Here is a 17808-nt window from a genome sequence, read left to right as displayed (position 1 = left end):
CAACATAGTGTTCTGTTCATCTCACCATAATACATAGGAAGTACCCCAAAGTTCAATTAATATAAGTCGATTTGAACACAAACAGCATAAAGTGAGGTACTAACATGTTACCAATTTTGTAGTTACTGGTAAATCTGAGGTAGAGATTACTCATTTATTTATGCAGAAAATGAAGAGAATGAAAACGAAGTTATGACAACAAATAGATCACTCAAAAATGTGCAGAATCTAATGACAAACACATTGAATATTTGCTTTTTTTTTTACTTTAAGTTCTGGGATACATGTGCTGAACATGCAGGTTTGTTACATAGGTATACATGTGCCATGGTGGTTTGCTACACTGAATATTTGCTTTCTTTTTTTTTTTTTTTTTTTTTTTGAGACGGAGTCTCGCTCTGCCGCCCGGGCTGGAGTGCAGTGGCCGAGATCCGGCTCACTGCAAGCTCCGCCTTCCGGGTTCACGCCATTCTCCTGCCTCAGCCTCCCGAGTAGCTGGGACTACAGGCGCCGCCACCTCGCCCGGCTAGTTTTTTGTATTTTTTGGTAGAGACGGGGTTTCACCGTGTTAGCCAGGATGGTCTCGATCTCCTGACCTTGTGATCCGCCTGTCTCGGCCTCCCAAAGTGCTGGGATTACAGGCTTGAGCCACCGCGCCCGGCTACACTGAATATTTGCTTTCTTAAGCTCTGTCCTATGCAACTGTAATGTAATAACTGTTAACATTTATTGGCCGGGCGCGGTGGCTCAAGCCTGTAATCCCAGCACTTTGGGAGGCCGAGACAGGCGGATCACAAGGTCAGGAGATCGAGACCATCCTGGCTAACACAGTGAAACCCCGTCTCTACTAAAAAATACAAAAAAACTAGCCGGGCGAGGTGGCGGGCGCCTGTAGTCCCAGCTACTCGGGAGGCTGAGGCAGGAGAATGGCGTAAACCCGGGAGGCGGAGCTTGCAGTGAGCTGAGATCCGGCCACTGCACTCCAGCCTGGGTGACAGAGCGAGACTCCGTCTCAAAAAAACAAAACAAAACAAAACAAAACATTTATTGAGTGCCATGCTATGCTGTGCTTCACATGGATCACCTGAAGTAACCCTCTGATAGGCCTTGTAATAACACTGTTGTAGAATAAAGAATTTGGTGGGCCTCTCTCCCTCATTCCTGGGAGGTAGCTTCTAAATTATTGGACTTCCTCAACTAGTAGGAGTGTCTTGTTATTCATGATGTGCCCTGAGAGTATGTGCTACTCAGGTGACTTGGGGTGAACCCCTAGATAGTCTGTGCTAACAAGATGACTCAGAGTTGGGACTGGCCACCCCAGAAAGACCAACCATGTGATTAAAGTATTGGGCCTTTGGGCCTCCTGATGTCAGTCTGACCTCCAGGGAGGGGAAGAGGGATGAAGATTGAGCCCAATCACAGGGCCAGTGATTTAATCAATCATGTCTATGTAATAAAGCCCCAATACACACTCTGGACATCAAAGCTTGTGTGAGCTTCCTTAGTTGACAATAACTACAGGTAGTTAGTGTCAGAAGTCATTGCAACCTGTAACAGATAGGTAATATGATCTTCATCCTGTAACAAGGAAATTTAGGCACAGAAACAGGTCAAGTGACTTGCTCAAGATTAGACAGAAGAGAGCCAGGATTTGAACCTAAGCCCACGTGACTCCAATCCTATGTCCATTTTTTTTTTTTTTTTGAGACGGAGTCTCGCTCTGTCACCCAGGCTGGAGTGCAGTGGCCGGATCTCAGCTCACTGCAAGCTCCGCCTCCCAGGTTTACGCCATTCTCCTGCCTCAGCCTCCCGAGTAGCTGGGACTACAGGCGCCCGCCACCTCCCCCGGCTAGTTTTTTGTATTTTTTAGTAGAGACAGGGTTTCACCGTGTTAGCCAGGATGGTCTCAATCTCCTGACCTCGTGATCTGCCCGTCTCGGCCTCCCAAAGTGCTGGGATTACAGGCTTGAGCCACCGTGCCCGGCCCAATCCTATGTCCTTAAATAATGGGCTAGCTCTTTGCCTCAATGACTAGGCAAATATGAATTTTCATTAGGAAAGTATATATACACATAAACATTTTATGGAATATCCCCAAATAATAATGCCAGTTTTTTAATCCCACTGATTGGATCACTAATAAGTAACATCATAGGACTCCATTTTGTTAAGTAATAATAGAATTTTCCACATATCATTTAGAATTACTCCACACCACATAGTTCCCCTCACATTGTATACTAAACACCAGACAAAAATTGGGGGAAAACAGACATTAAAAACAGAAAGAGGAATACCAATAAACACTATTATAGAACAATGCCAGAACTTCAGCATTTTCAAAATTTATAAACTTGAACAATGCTAACTCACTTCTTCAGCAGACATGTGAAATCGTAATGCATTTGGCAAGATGCTACCATATTCCCATCTGAGTGCTCTGATCCGAAGCAAGCGATCATACCTAGGACATCAAGAAGGTATTGGGTGGCATAAGAATAAAAGAGGGGGCCGGGCGCGGTGGCTCAAGCCTGTAATCCCAGCACTTTGGGAGGCCGAGACGGGCGGATCACGAGGTCAGGAGTTCGAGACCATCCTGGCTAACACGGTGAAACCCCGTCTCTACTAAAAAATACAAAAAACTAGCCGGGCGAGGTGGCGGGCGCCTGTAGTCCCGGCCACTCGGGAGGCTGAGGCAGGAGAATGGCGTAAACCCGGGAGGCGGAGCTTGCAGTGAGCTGAGATCCGGCCACTGCACTCCAGCCTGGGCGACAGAGCGAGACTCCGTCTCAAAAAAAAAAAAAAAAAAAAAAAAAAAAAAGAATAAAAGAGGGATCATGTGTGGACTTCATTTGGCCCCTGATGCAAACACACCAGCTCTAAAAAGACATCTTAGGGACAACAAGAGGAACATGAGCACAGTCTGAGAGTCAGCCTGAAGGCACTGTCCCCTCCTCCACATGTGACAACAGCACAGTAGTCCTGGGAAAAAGGTCCCTGAGGTCCTTATTTCTTTCTTCCCCACCCCCTCTTTTTTTTTTTTTTTTGAGATAGAGTTTTGCTCTTGTCACCCAGGCTGGAGTGCAATGGCACGATCTCCTCTCACTACAACCTCTGGCTCCTGGATTCAAGCGATTCTCCTGCCTCAGCCTACCAAGTAGCTGGGATGAGGCACCTACCACCATGCCCGGCTAATTTTTGTACTTTCAGTAGAGACGAGGTTTCACCATGTTGGCCAGGCTGGTCTCGAACTCCTGACCCCAGGTGATCCACCCGCTTCGGCCTCCCAAAGTACTGGGATTACAGGCATGAGCCACTGTGCCTGGCCAAAGGTCCTTATTTCTAAGACAAAGAAGAAAAATAGTAAGATCGCTACCATATTCAGTAGTGAAAGACCATGATGCTCTTAAATAGTGTGGCACCAACAAGCGAAACACAATGAAGAAAATATGGCAAAATAATAAAAATTGTTAAAACCCTACAATAGCTCCACTTGGGTTCATAATAGTATTATTCTCCCTACTTTTAAAAGTGTTTTTTCAGGCCGGGCACGGTGGCTCACGCCTGTAATCCCAGCACTTTGGGAGGCCGAGGCGGGCGGATCACAAGGTCAGGAGATCGAGACCACGGTGAAACCCCGTCTCTACTAAAAATACAAAAAATTAGCTGGGCGCGGTGGCGGGCGCCTGTAGTCCCAGCTACTCAGGAGGCTGAGGCAGGAGAATGGCGTAAACCCAGGAGGCGGAGCTTGCAGTGAGCCGAGATCGCGCCACTGCACTCCAGCCTGGGCAACAGAGCGAGACTCCGACTCAAAAAAACAAAACAAAACAAAACAAAACAAAAAAATAAGTGTTTTTTCATAATAAAAAATTAAAAAAATGAAAAAACAGAGGAAAAATTTAGAATGCTTATAAAGAGAGAAAAATCTTAAGATTTCATGTTACCCATTTGAGATGGTCAACTGGGAAGCCACACAGAAAATCCTGCCACCCAAGCAAAAACTGAGAAGCTTACAGGTATGCTACAGTGCAGCGTCGATTTCTTAACAGAGAACAGTGTCGAAATTTGATAGTTGGTATCAAATCACTTCGTCCACCTGACTTCGCTTCATTCCTGATAGGAGCATTTAAAAAGAAAAAAAAAACATAATTTCAGGCTAAGTAAAATTTTCAAAGCCAACTAACAACTGAGTCACATACTTGTTTTTAATCCATTTGTGATTAGCAGTTAACCTAAGCAAATAATAACTATTTGTACATCAGAGCTTTTACTAATACGTTAAAAAGCCAAAACCTAAACAACTTGCCTAAGATCATGCTATCAGATACATTTTGTTTAGGCATTTGGTACTTTGCATTTTTGCACACTGATTAATCTCTATTCTTTCTAAAAGACACTGTGTTCACTTTTCGGGATTCCATTATCATGCTGAAATAAGAGACAAACCTAACACGACGGACATGAGGTTATGGACTTACATTATGTTGTTATTCTACATAGTACCTCCCTTCCAGTGGAGCTTCCAAATCCTCATTACAATAAAGTGAGCTAAAATGGAGTCAAAATGGTCTTTCACTCATCTAACAAATATCTGTTGATCTCCAAATATGTGTACGTACTATACTTCAGTATTTTTCACACTGAAAATTTTGGTTTTACCCTATAAAAAGTACATATAACTTTTGAATGAATAAGAATTTACGTTGGAGTTTTTAAGCAACCAGATGAATATAAAAAGAATTCATTCATGTAGTACCTGCCTCTATGCCAGGCACTGTGCTAGGCCTTGATAATACAGGCAAAATACATGTCCCATCTTGTCATGTCTTCTAGGGCTGTTCTATATACTTCTGCCACCCTATGAAAGTCTGATGAAACCAGGAAGGTGGAAGACAGTATTTTGGATCATGAATTTGCAAATGGCATAAACACAGAGAATACAAGAAAATCATTCCCTTACGGAACCAAGGTCTATAGGGTCTCCTCCAAAACATCTATAACCTTCTCACTTTCTACCAAGTCCGGGTCACCTCTCTAGTAACGTGGTGACCAGCTTCCCCCCTCCTCTCAGCCCCTCCACACAGCAACCAGGATGATCTTTTTTTTTTTTTTTTTTTTTTTTTTTGAGACAGAGTCTCGCTCTGTCGCTCAGGCTGGAGTGCAGTGGCGCAATCTCAGCTCACTGCAAGCTCCGCCTCCCAGGTTCACGCCATTCTCCTGCCTCAGCCTCCCGAGTAGCTGGGACTACAGGCGCCCGCCACTGCGCCCGGCTAATTTTTTTCTTTTTCTTTTTTTTTTTTTTGAGACGGAGTCTCGCTCTGTCGCCCAGGCTGGAGTGCAGTGGCCAGATCTCAGCTCACTGCAAGCTCCGCCTCCCGGGTTCACGCCATTCTCCTGCCTCAGCCTCCCGAGTAGCTGGGACCACAGGCGCCGCCACCTCGCCCAGCTAATTTTTTGTGTTTTTAGTAGAGACGGGGTTTCGCTGTGTTAGCCAGGATGGTCTCGATCTCCTGACCTTGTGATCCGCCCGTCTCGGCCTCCCAAAGTGCTGGGATTACAGGCTTGAGCCACCGCGCCCAGCCCAGCTAATTTTTTTCTATTTTTTTAGTAGAGACGGGGTTTCACCATGGTCTCGATCTCCTGACCTTGTGATCTGCCCGCCTCGGCCTCCCAAAGTGCTGGGATTACAGGCGTGAGCCACCGCGCCGGCCAGGATGATCTTTTAAGACACAAACACTGGCCGGGCGCGGTGGCTCAAGCCTGTAATCCCAGCACTTTGGGAGGCCGAGACGGGCGGATCACGAGGTCAGGAGTTCGAGACCATCCTGGCTAACACAGTGAAACCCCGTCTCTACTAAAAAAACACAAAAAACTAGCCGGGCGAGGTGGCGGGCGCCTGTAGTCCCGGCTACTCGGGAGGCTGAGGCAGGAGAATGGTGTAAAAACCCGGGAGGCAGAGCTTGCAGTGAGCTGAGATCCGGCCACTGCACTCCAGCCTGGGCGACACAGCGAGACTCCGTCTCAAAAAAAAAAAAAAAAAAAAGACACAAACACGCCACCACCTGTCCACACTTACACCTCATCTGGTGCCACCCTTTGCCACTTGCCAAACTCCAGCCACATAGGTCTTCTTTAAGTGTCAGTTTCTAGAGTGCTCCATTCCCTTCCATGATTCAGGGGCTTTTGCATATGCTGTTCTCTCCACCTAGAATGTTCTATGCCCACAGTTACTGCCTCCCTAAGTAAGGCCTGCCTCTCCTGCAAGCCTCAGCTGAAATGTCTCCTCCTTGGAGAGAAGTTCCCTGATCCCTCAATTTAAGCTAGACCTTCTATTCGTTTTTCTTTCTCCTTGTTCTTTTCTGATTTCCTTCATTGCATGAATCCCAATTTGGCATATCTATATTTCATATCTATCTGTCTTTTTTTTTTTTTTTGAGATGGAGTTTCGCTACTGTTGCCCAAGCTGGAGTGCAATGGCGCGATCTCAGCTCACCACAACCTCTGCCTCCCGGGTTCAAGCGATTCTCCTGCCTCAGCCTCCCGAGTAGCTGGGATTACAGGCATGCACCACCATGCACAGCTAATTTTGTATTTTTCGTAGAGACAGAGTTTCACCATGTTGGTCAGGCTGGTCTCAAGCTCCTGACCTCAGGTGATCCACCTGCCCGGGACAGCCATCTTGACTGTTGTTTACCACTGAAATAGTAGAGCCACTTATTGATACATATTTGTTTAGTACATATTCATGAGTAAATCAATGAATGGCTTAGGGACTTGAGTTCAGGACTTTACATTTGCCTTATATTTACTGCAGATCTGTTGAGGTTCACTTCCTAAGTCCACCTGTAAAGATTTTTCTGTATCTCTCCTTAAACACAGGAGTTGGAAACGCTCCTATCATTTTATGTGCCCTACAAATCTTACCAGCCATAACACTGATTTCTATATTCAAGTAACGGATAAAAACACTGTAGCGAACAAGTCCAAAGAGGAAACCTCATGTCACAGACAGACTTCTAAGTTGAGACCTTAAATACTTCAACTTTGATCTAGTACTTGACTCCCTTTGGTGTCACACAGGAACATATGAAGTTTGTCATACAGCCCAAATTCTCTACTGTGCCAGCTACCATGCTCAGTTCTAAAGAGTCAATAAATCTAGTCACCTCTCTGGACCTACTACACTGAAGACTTTTATAGCTAGTTCTCAGAGAACTCCACTCAAACTATCAGAAATCATTGCTGCTCTTATTTATATCCATTTATAAACTGCCTATTCTTCCTTTAACAAACTCACTAAGGCATCTGTTGATAAAAATAAAAACAGTGGGAACCATGTATTTCACTTTGTTAGGTTTTAATTTTTATTTATTATTTTTAAAGATGGAGATCTCATTCTGTCACCCAGGCTAGGGTGCCATAACGTGATCATAGCTCACTGCAGCCTCAAAGCACTCAAGCACCCCTGCACTCAAGCAAGCCTCCCACCTTACCCTCTGAGTAGCTGAGACTCCAGGTGTGTGTCACCACACCCAGCTAATTTTTATTTCTTTAAATAGAGACAGAGTCCTGCTATATGTCCAGGCTGGTCTCCAACTCCTGGCCTCAACTGATCCTTTTGCCTTGGCCTCCCAAAGCATTGGGACTTACCTCCCAAAGCATTGGGACTTATAGCCATGAGCCACCGTGTCCGGCCTATTTTTACTTTTTATTTTAGGTATGTCATTTATTTTAGGTCCACTCTAATTCCTTTCAACTCCTATCAGAGAAACAACAGATATTTATTAAGCAGTGATCAGCACAAATTCCTTCAGACTTCTGCTAATTTGTACAGCTAGAGCAGATAATTTTACAGACAATTTTTAAAAATCACATCCAAAAACTAATGCAAGGTTATCTGATTTCAACATCTTTTTTTCTTTTTCTTTTTTTTGGAGACACAGTCTTGCCCTATTGCCAGGCTGGAGTGAAGTGGTGCAATCTTGGTTCACTGCAACCTCCGCCTCCCGGGTTCAAACAATTCTGCCTCAGCCTCCTGAGTAGCTGGGATTACAGGCGCCCAACACCATGCCAGGTTAATTTTTGTATTTTTAGTAGAGACGAGGTTTCACCACGTTGGCCAGGCTGATCTCAAACTCCTGACTTCGTAATCCACCCGCCTTAGCCTCCCAAAGTGCTGGGATTACAGGCGTGAGCCACCGCACCCAGCCGATTTCAACATCTTAATTATTAAATTGTTTTAGAATATCAATCTTATGAAACTTACACATCAGACTGGTTTTGTTCATACAAAGCTTTCATCTCCTCCAGAACTTGTCTGAGTCCATCCTCCTAGAACATATAAACCGATATTGAAATCCACTGATTTCCTCGCCAATTCTGTGGCAATATTCTATCAATACTGAACTGTGTATTTTATTTATATACTTTAGCAAAAAGCAATAATCCTTTCACACCCCACTAGCATGGTTATAACAAATGTTGGTGAGATGCGGAGAAACTGGAAATGCAGAGAAACTGGAATCTTCGTACATTGCTAATGGTAATGTAAAATGCGATAGCCCTGTGGGCAAAAACTTGACGGTTCCTCAAAAGCTACACACAGAATTACCATATGACCCAGTAATTTTACTCCTAAGTTTATATATATTCAAGAAAACAGAAAACACACGTTTTTTGCAGCATTATTCATAACAGTCAAAATGCAGAAACAACCCAAATGTCCATCAACTGATAGATGGATAAACCTTCCACTTATCTGAAATATCTAATATAATAAAAAGGCTGGGTGCGGTGGCTGACGCCTGTAATCCCAGCACTTTGGGAGGCCAAGGCGGAGGGATCATGAGGTCAAGAGACCACCCTGGCTAACACAGTGAAACCCTGTCTCTACTAAAAAATACAAAAAATTAGCTGGGCGTGGTGGCGGGCATCTGTAGTTCTAGCTACTTGGGAGGCTGAGGCAGGAGAATGGTGTGAACCTGGGAATCGGAGCTTGCAGTGAGCCAAGATTGTGCCACTACACTCCAGCCTGGACGACAGAGCAAGACTCCATCTCTAGTAAAAATAATAATAATAATAATAATAATATAAAAAGAATTGGCCAGGGGCGGTGGCTCTTATCTGTAATCCCAGCACTTTGGGAGGCTGAGGCAGGCGGATCACCTGAGGTCAGAAGTTCAAAACCAGCCTGGTCAACATGGTGAAACTCCGTCTCTATTAAATATACAAAAATTAGCCAGGCGTGGTGGCAGGCGCCTGTAATCCCAGCTACTTGGGAGGCTGAGACAGAAGAATCGCTTGAACCCAGGAGGCAGAGGTTGCAATGAGCCAAGATCATGCCATTGCACTCCAGCCTGGGCAACAAGAGCGAAACTTCGTCTCAAAAAAAAGAAAAAAAAAGAATGAACTACTGACAACGTACACAACGAGGATAAACTGAAATACATTATACTGAGCAAGAGAAGCCTCACTTAAGAGTATAAATGAAATTATTCCATCTGGCTCTTTACAGGAAAAGTTTGCCAAAAAGAATAATGCCATCTATAGTCAGAGAAAGCAAATTCATGGTTGCCTAAGGCTATAGGTGGGAGGTAGCTACAAAAGGGGGTCAAAGTTACAGAAATCTTCTTTAATTTTTTTATTTTTGTAGGTACACAGTAGGTATATATATTTATGGGGTACATGAGATATTTTGATAATTACAGAAATCTTGATCAGGGTGCTGGTTATAAAGATGTACATATTAGTCAAAATTCAAAAATCTATTAAAATACACATTTTGTTGTATGTAAATTATACATCAATAAAATTGAGGAACAAACATATCAATTGTCCTACTGAAGCATGAGGTATAAAGAAAAATAATGCAAATAATTCATAATTTACTAAAAAATGGTCTTTTTTTTGAGACAGAATCTCACACTGTTGCCTGGGCTGGAGTGCAATGGTACAATCTCGGCTCACTGCAACCTCTGCCTCCTGGGTTCAAGAGATTCTCCTGTCTCAGCCTCCCGAGTAGTTGGGATTACAGGCACCCACCACCACGCCTGGCTAATTTTTTGTATTTTTAGTAGAGACGGGGTTTCACTATATTGGTCAGGCTAGTCTCGAACTCCTGACCTCAGGTGATCCACCCGCCTCAGCCTCTCAAAGTGCTGGGATTATAAGGATGAGCCACCGGGCCCAGCTTAAAAAGTGATCTTAAAAGGTTAATACCAAAAAAAGAAAAAGGAATAGTGGTTTTGGTTTGCACTGCAAAAACTGGCCATAAGAGTTTTTCTAATATCCAGTTTGGGGCAAATTTTCCCTTGGAAAAATAAAACATTAGAATTCTGATTTTTCTTGTTGTTGTTTTGTTGTTGTTGTTGAGATGGAGTCTCACTCTGTGGCCCAGGCTGGAGTGCGGTGGTGTGATCTCAGTTCACTGCAACCTCTGCCTCCCAGGTTTAAGTGATTCTCCTGCCTCAGCCTCCCGAGTAGCTGGGACTACAGGTGTGCACTACCAATGCCCGGCTAATTTTTTTTTTTTTTTTTTTGAGAGACAGAGTTTTGTTCTTGTCACCCAGGCTGGGGTACAATGGTGCAATCTTGGCTCACTGCAACCTCCGTCTCCCAGGTTCAAGCGATGATTCTCCTGCCTTAGCCTCTCAAGTAGCTGGGATTATAGGCGCCCACCACCACGTCCAGCTAATTTTTGTATTTTTAGTAGAGACAGTGTTTCACCATGTTCACCAGGCTGGTCTTGAACTCCTGACCTCAGGCAATCCACCCACCTCAGCTTCCCAAAGTGCTGGGATTACAAGTGTAAGCCACCATGCCTGGCTAATTTTTGTAATTTTTTTTTTTTGGTAGAGACAGGGTTTCGCTACGTTGGCCACGCCGCTCTCAAACTCCTGACCTCAAGTGATCCGCCTGCCATGGTCTCCCAAAGTGCTGGGATTACAGGCGGGAGTCACCGTGTCCAGCCTGAAATGATTAAACGTTGCCCAATAGGTCTGCCAACAATCCAAAGAGAAGCAATCCCATCTCTTTTTCGCAATCTATTTTTAGAGCCAAAATATATGCGTTGGCAAAAATGCTGTGGTATATATAAATGGCACAATTCCAAAATCAACTACTCAACTCTGCTCAAAAGATGTAATTCCTGGTGAAAAATGCAAGCATGACTTCTACATGAGCCCAAGGTAATTTTTTTACCTTTTCCTTTTTGAGACAGGGATTAAGCCTGTCACCCAGGCTGGAGTGTAATAGCGTGACCACAGCTGACTGCAGTTTCAACTTCCTGGAGTCATACAATCCTCTCATCTCAGCCTCCTAAGTTGCTGGGACTACAGATCTGTGCCACCACACCGGATAATTCTATTTTTTGTGAAGATGGGGTCTCACTATGTTGCCCCAGAATAGTCTCGAACTCCTGGGCTCAAGCGTTCCTTCCACCTTGGCCTCCCAAAGTGCTGGCTGGGATTACAGTCATGAGCCACCATGCTTGGTCTAATTTTACTAAAAATGCACTTTTTAAAAAAAGTATCAATTCTGCATATTGAAAGGGAGTAATCGCTTTTCTATTTGCTGAACACAGCACTTCACCATGAGTGATTCCTGAAGAAAAGCCTGTGTGTTGAGCCAGGTGCAGTGGCTCACACCTGTAATCCCAGAACTCTGGGAGGCTGAGGTGGGTGGATCACCTGAGGTCAGGAGTTCGAGACCAGCCTGGCTAACATAGTGAAACCGTTTCTACTAAAAATACATAAAATTATCTGGGTGTGGTGGCGGGCGCCTGTAATCTCAGCTACTAGGGAGGCTGAGGCAGGAGAATTGCTTAACCCAGAAGGCAGAGGTTGCAGTGAGCCACATTCCAGCCTGGGCCACATGAGCGAAACTCCATCTCAAAACAGTAAAAAAAAGAAAAGCCTGTGTGGTCCTAGGGCCTCTCAGACCCACCGTCAGCCTTCCTCTGTGCCACTGAGTCGGAAGCCAGCCTCCGCAGGCTGACTGAGTGTTCCAGGCTGCTGAATCACCTTGAGATCATCAGGTGGGTTTGTCAGTGGAAGGCACTAGTGAGACAAAAGGTGCTCCACCAAATTAAGACCTACAAAAGAGTGATTCTACAACTTTTTTTTTTTTTTGAGGCAGAGTCTCACTCTGTTGCCCAGGCTGGAGTGCTGTGACCCGATCTCAGCTCACTGCAACCTCCGCCTCCCAGGTTCAAGCGATTCTCCTGCCTCAGCCTTCCGAGTAGCTGGGACTACAAGCACGTCCCACCACGCCCGGCTAATTTTTTGTATTTTTAGTAGATACGGGGTTTCACCGTGTTAGCCGGGATAGTCTCAATCTCCAGACCTTGTGATTTGCCCTCCCAAAGTGGGGGGATTACAGGCATGAGCCACCGCGCCTGGCCTGATTCTACAACTTCTAAGACCAGCCCCTAGCCCCACAAAGTGATAACCCAACATTTATCTTAAAATTTGAGTAAAACAGAGCTAAACTAAGTGTCAGAGTCAGGTCCAAAATCCAGCTTGGCCGCACCTGCTGCTGGCACAGTCTCTCTGTTCTCTAGGCCCGTGTCCTGATATGTACGATGGCCTCTAAAGTTCCTATTTCTCCAGCCACATTTTAGCACTTACATGCTCCTGCATTCCAGCATCTCTACTGAGCTGCAGACTGCTGCCTTCTAACTTTTTAAATGAGGTAACTGTTCTGAAGTTGAAAAAACAATTGACTGGAAACTGGAAAACCTGGGTTCAAGTTGAAGCTCTATCTCCAATATGCTGTAAATTCAGACGAGTTCCTTAACTGGACCCATAATTTGTGTTGGCTCAGTTTCTTGATTTGTAAGACAATCTAATTGTCCGGCTAGGTGCTCTTTAGTGTTCAAAACAAAACGCATTACCTTTCCCAACACACTCTATCTCCTGAACTCTGATGTCGTTTACCCAGTTTCCTGAGGATCCTCCAAGATCCCGATTCCTCCCTCTCATTCATTATGGGCTCCATCTCAGCCCCTGCTCTAATAGTTACAAGTCGTGTTTGCTTCATGCCTCTAAAACCCAGACACTGATCTCAGTGCCACTGACCTGACACAGTTCAGACCACACACCTCTCTCTCACCTGCTCTATCCGCCACCCAGTAGCCATCTCTGTTCCATTCTTTCCTCTCTTCAATCCATTCCCCATATTGCTGTCGCAGTTATCTTCAAAACACAAAAATTACCCTATCACTTCCTTGTCTAAAATCCTCTACCAGCTCTCAGCATGCCTTACGAGTGAACAACAAACTCATGTAGGCTGTGAACCACCTTCCTAGCCTCCCCAAAGATTCTATTGATCACCTGCTCCAGTGTGACCACGTGACTTTGTGCTGCAGCATCCTTTGGCTGGGATGCCTCACTTCCTTCTCAGATCAGTAACCGCATCCTTGAGGATGGAAAGGCTCATATGTCACCTCCTCTACCACAGCTCATACTGGTGTTTCTCCTTCGTGCTCCTTGCTACACCTCCTTGGTATCACTTATTGTGGTGAACTCTATTATCTGTTTTTGTGCCCCTCTTCCAGCAAAATGTGTCCTGATATCCATATAATGCCTGCTCTATGACAGAAGTGAAATACAGAATTTAGAGTGCAGGCTCTGGAGCCAGAGTGCCAGGGTTCAAATCCTAGCTTTCCTGCTGTGTCACCTTAGGCAATATACTTAAATCTCCCCAATCCTATGCATATATAGCTGAAAAAAGTGGAAATCAATAGTTTAAACATCAAAAAGTTATTTTTGTTTTGTTTGGGACAGGGTCTCCCTCTGTCACTCAAGCTGGAATGCAGTGGCACTATCATGGCTCACTGCAGCTTTGAACTCCTGGGCCCCAAGCGATCCTCCCGCCTCAGCCTCCCAAAGTACTGGGATTACAGGCAGGAGTCATGCCACCGGGCCCTCAAAGGGTTATCAGAAAGACAGGAGATAATGTACATGAAGTGCTTAGCACTCTCCCTAGCGTAGCAGCGGTAGAAAAATACAAATAATCATAATATTAATAGTAGCAGCAGGAGAACAAGAATATTAATAGCTAACACTGACTCAGCCCTTACTGTATGTAAGGCATAGGCACAGACCCTTACACGGGCCACTCATTTTGCGTCCACTACATCACGCGTTGGGTACTATTATCGTCACCATCCCCATTTTTGCGTATGAGAAAACAGAGAGCACAGAAAGCTTGAGTAACTGCCCCAAAGTCACACTACAGAACCAGAATCTCAGCCAGGTTCCAGAGGCCTAGCTTTTCCTGACCACGCTTAAATGCCTGAGTGGGCAAGATATGCTAAATTATCAAGCAACCTGTAAACGTTTTGTTTAAGGGTCCGGAACAAATCTGTCCAAGGAAAAATGCTAAAACGTGCTCAGATGAGGAAATTCACCAAATCGCTGGGTAGCGTAAGCACGAATGCTTTTTCCTCCCGAATTTTGTTTTGCTGCTTCCCAACATTTTTCCGGACCTCGGGGGGAACAAGGTGCGAAAGTAAACCCTGCCGGGGGGCCGCCCCGCCCCAGAGCCCCGGGCCCAACCCCGGCATGCCCCGTCCGAGTCTATCCGCCCCTCACGTTGAAGGCAGGCAGCTGCCCTTCCGGCGCGCGGTGCAGCTCGCGGATCAGTTCCATGGCTTTCTCGCAGAACATGGCAGACGCTTTCCGCTTTTGCAGCCTTGCCAACTGCCAGCTGGCACGCCAAAACGGTATCTGCGCTCTGGGCCGCCTGACTCCTTTCGTTCTAAGACCTACAGCGCCAGGCTCTCGCCTCCGCCTCCGCCTCCGCTCTTTGGCGCCAAACAAAGCTAGCCAATAGGAACGCGGCCTATGGCGCCCGAAAAGGGACATCCGCCGCTCAGCCTCATTCCAGGAGGGGCGGAGTGAGAGGGGTCCTTCCAAGGTGAGGTCCGCGCCCGGGAGATGGGAGAACCCCTCGGCTGAGCAGAGAGGGCTTTTCGAGTTCTCAGGCGGCGGGCCGGGCGACTCTACAGGCAGCAGAGCTGGAAATAAATGCACGCCCCGCAGCTTCCTTCTCATTTCCTTTTCATTCTCGTTTAGGTTGAAGGCGGCACTTTGAGGTTAAGAGGAAAGGCCCAAAAACTTGGTATGCATTGGTAGGACGCAAGCGTTTCAGTTTTTCAGTGTGGGTTTTCTGTTTGATATTAAAATAAAGCTATCTTTTATTGGGTACCTAGTGCTGGTAGGGACTGCAGTGTGTATTTCATTCCCACGATTATCTCGAAGTGTTTTAAGACCCGGGATTAATAACGAAACAGAAGTTAGGTAACTTGCCCAAGGTCACACAGCTCCTGAGTGGTTAGACATTTAGGCTTTCCATTTCCGACACCACAGTACCACCCTTTGATTTTAAAGCAGTCGTTTAAAATATTTGTAGTATCTGCCTTAGAGTAACACGAATTCACTAGGCGTTTTCTTGGCTAGATGGTTATGGAATATTTCTTAACCATATAGAATAGAAGATGGGAATCACTGCTAAAGAATTGTTTTATGCTCAAGCCTGTAATCCCAGCACTTTGGGAGGCCGAGGTGGGCGGATCACAAGGTCAGGAGATCGAGACCACAGTGAAACCCCGTCTCTACTAAAAATACAAAAAATTAGCCGGGCGCGGTGGCGGGCGCCTGTAGTCCCAGCTACTCAGGAGGCTGAGGCAGGAGAATGGCGTGAACCCAGGAGGCGGAGCTTGCAGTGAGCCGAGATCGCGCCACTGCACTCCAGCCTGGGCAACAGCGTGAGACTCCGTCTCAAAAAAAAAAAAAAAAAAAAAAAAAAAAAAAAAAAAAGAATTGTTTTATTAGGCAATTTTTCAAAAAGCAATGTTAATTTCTAACAAGCAATCTTGGATTAATTCTAGCTAACCCTATAAACTATGTTGATCTTTTGCAAATATACAGTAAGTATGTCATCTGAGGAATGGGCATGGGAATGGCCTACTCAGGCTTATGCTGAATAACCACATTGCCTTTTTTTTTTTTTTTTTTTTTTTTTGGTGACCGGGTCTTAACTTCCGTTGCTCAGGTGGAGTGCAGTGGCGGCATTTCAGCTCACTGCAGCCTCCACTTCCCGGGCCGAGATGATTTTCCCCTCTCAGCCCTCTGAGTAGCTGGGACTACAGGCTCAGGCCACCACACCTGGCTATTTTGCATTTTAAGTGGAGACGGGGTTTCACCATGTTGGCCAGTCTGGTCTACAACTGCTGAGCTCAACGGATCCATCCACCTGGGCCTCTCAAAGTGCTAGAATTACCGCATGGGCCATCACGCCCAGCAAACATTGCCTTTTTGAAACCGCCTTTGAAAAAATTATAATTGAGAAAATTATTACAGTGAACGAGATCTGATCTAATTGGCTCCATCTTGCTTCTAACCGCCAAGCCATCCTTGTTCATTCCTGGGCTTAGGACGAATTAACTTGGGGAGAAACTTAGTTTATACTTTAATTTTGAAACAAACAGGTAACAGCCCTTTACCAAAGCAAAACCCCTTCTTGCCTGGGGACTAGATTGCTTTTTTTTTTTTTTTTTTTTTTTTTTTTGAGACGGAGTCTTGCTCTGCCGCCCAGGCAGGAGCGCAGTGGCGCGATCTCGGCTCACTGCGAGCTCCGCCTCCCAGGTTCACGCCATTCTCCTGCCTCAGCCTCCCGAGTAGCTGGGACTACAGGCGCCTGCTACTACGCCTGGCTAATTTTTTTGTATTTTTAGTAGAGATGGGGTTTCACTGTGTCAGCCAGGATGGTCTGGATCTCCTGACCTCGTGATCCGCCTGCCACGGCCTCCCGAAGTGCTGGGATTACAGGCGTGAGCCACCGCGCCCGGCTAGATTGCCTTTGCAGGAGTAACAAATTAGCCACAAGACTAGAAATTTAGGAGTCATGCAGCAGGAGGCTACAAGATTCTGAAACCTCCCCGAGTGCTCCTAGGGATAACATCACTATTATTAAACCTAAGACCAGTGCTTGAGATATTTTGCAGACCCTGCACTTGATGGGATCAGCTGGCACCACCCAGATCGATAAACTGGCTGATCTGGTCTTGTGGTCCCCACCCAAGAAGTGACTCAGCCCAAGAGGGCCGCTTTGACTCTCTATGATTTTATCTCTGATCCAACCAATCAGCACCCCTCACTTTGTATCCCCTACCCACTACATTATCCTTTAAAATCCCTATCTTGGAGTTTTCTAGGAGACTGATTTGAGCGATAATAAAACTCCAGTCTCCTGTACAGCTGGGTCTGCATGAATGAAACTCTTTCTCAGCCAGGCCCAGTGACTCACGCCTGTAATCCCAGCACGTTGGGAGACTGAGGCGGGTGGATCACCTGAGGTCAGGAGTTTGAGACGAGTCTGGCCAACATGGTGAAGCCCCATCTCTACTAAAAATACAAAAAGTAGCCTGGCCAGGCATGGTGGCTCATGCCTGTAATCCCAGCACTTTGGGAGGCCAAGGTGGGTGGATCATCTGAGGTCAGAAGTTCAAAACCAGCCTGGCCAACACAGCCAAACCCCGTCTCTACTAAAAATGCAAAAAAATTAGCTGAGCGTGGCGGCACACACCTGTAATCCCAGCTACTCAGGAGGCTGAGGCAGGAGAATCGCTTGAACCCGGGAGGTGGAGGTTGCAGTGGGCCGAGATCACCCCACTGCATTCCATCCTGGGCAACAGAGACTCCGTCTCAAAAAAAAAAAAAAAAAAAAAAAAATTAGCTGGGCATGGTGGCACATACCTGTAATCCCAGCTACTCAGGAGGCTGAGGCAGGAGAATCTCAAACACA

General features: G+C 45.8%; 1 protein-coding gene and 1 long non-coding RNA gene across 5 annotated transcripts in view; one reads left to right on the top strand and one right to left on the bottom strand.

The window, feature by feature from the left end:
* Nucleotides 1–15052, bottom strand: part of LOC105486727 (GINS complex subunit 1) — a 48966-nt gene extending 33914 nt beyond the window's left edge. The window contains exons 1-4 of one of the 3 annotated variants that reach the window (XR_011613646.1): nucleotides 14595–15051; nucleotides 8267–8331; nucleotides 4015–4113; nucleotides 2374–2464 (exon numbers count right to left, since the gene is read on the bottom strand). Coding sequence is in view for 2 of the 3 variants with exons in the window: in XM_011749761.2 (XP_011748063.2) it covers nucleotides 2374–2464; nucleotides 4015–4113; nucleotides 8267–8331; nucleotides 14595–14867 (528 nt within the window). In the remaining variant the exon portion in view is untranslated. Of the gene's footprint in view, nucleotides 1–2373; nucleotides 2465–4014; nucleotides 4114–8266; nucleotides 8332–14594 lie in introns of all 3 variants that reach the window. The other 2 variants (XM_011749761.2, XM_071079756.1) reach the window with 2 other exon arrangements.
* Nucleotides 14283–15800, top strand: LOC139358528 (uncharacterized). 2 transcript variants are annotated; one of them, XR_011613648.1, is made up of 3 exons: nucleotides 14283–14421; nucleotides 14694–14919; nucleotides 15078–15800. It is a non-coding gene; the product is annotated as an uncharacterized lncRNA (long non-coding RNA). The 2 variants fall into 2 exon arrangements; XR_011613647.1 differs by having other exon boundaries at nucleotides 14369–14503.
* The last annotated feature ends 2008 nt before the right edge of the window (nucleotides 15801–17808 follow it).

This window comes from Macaca nemestrina, chromosome 15 (assembly GCF_043159975.1).
Source record: "Macaca nemestrina isolate mMacNem1 chromosome 15, mMacNem.hap1, whole genome shotgun sequence".
In the NCBI taxonomy this organism is placed as follows: Eukaryota; Metazoa; Chordata; class Mammalia; order Primates; family Cercopithecidae; genus Macaca; species Macaca nemestrina.
Note: the sequence above shows the minus strand (reverse complement) of the source record. Positions and strands in the feature narration are given on the sequence as shown.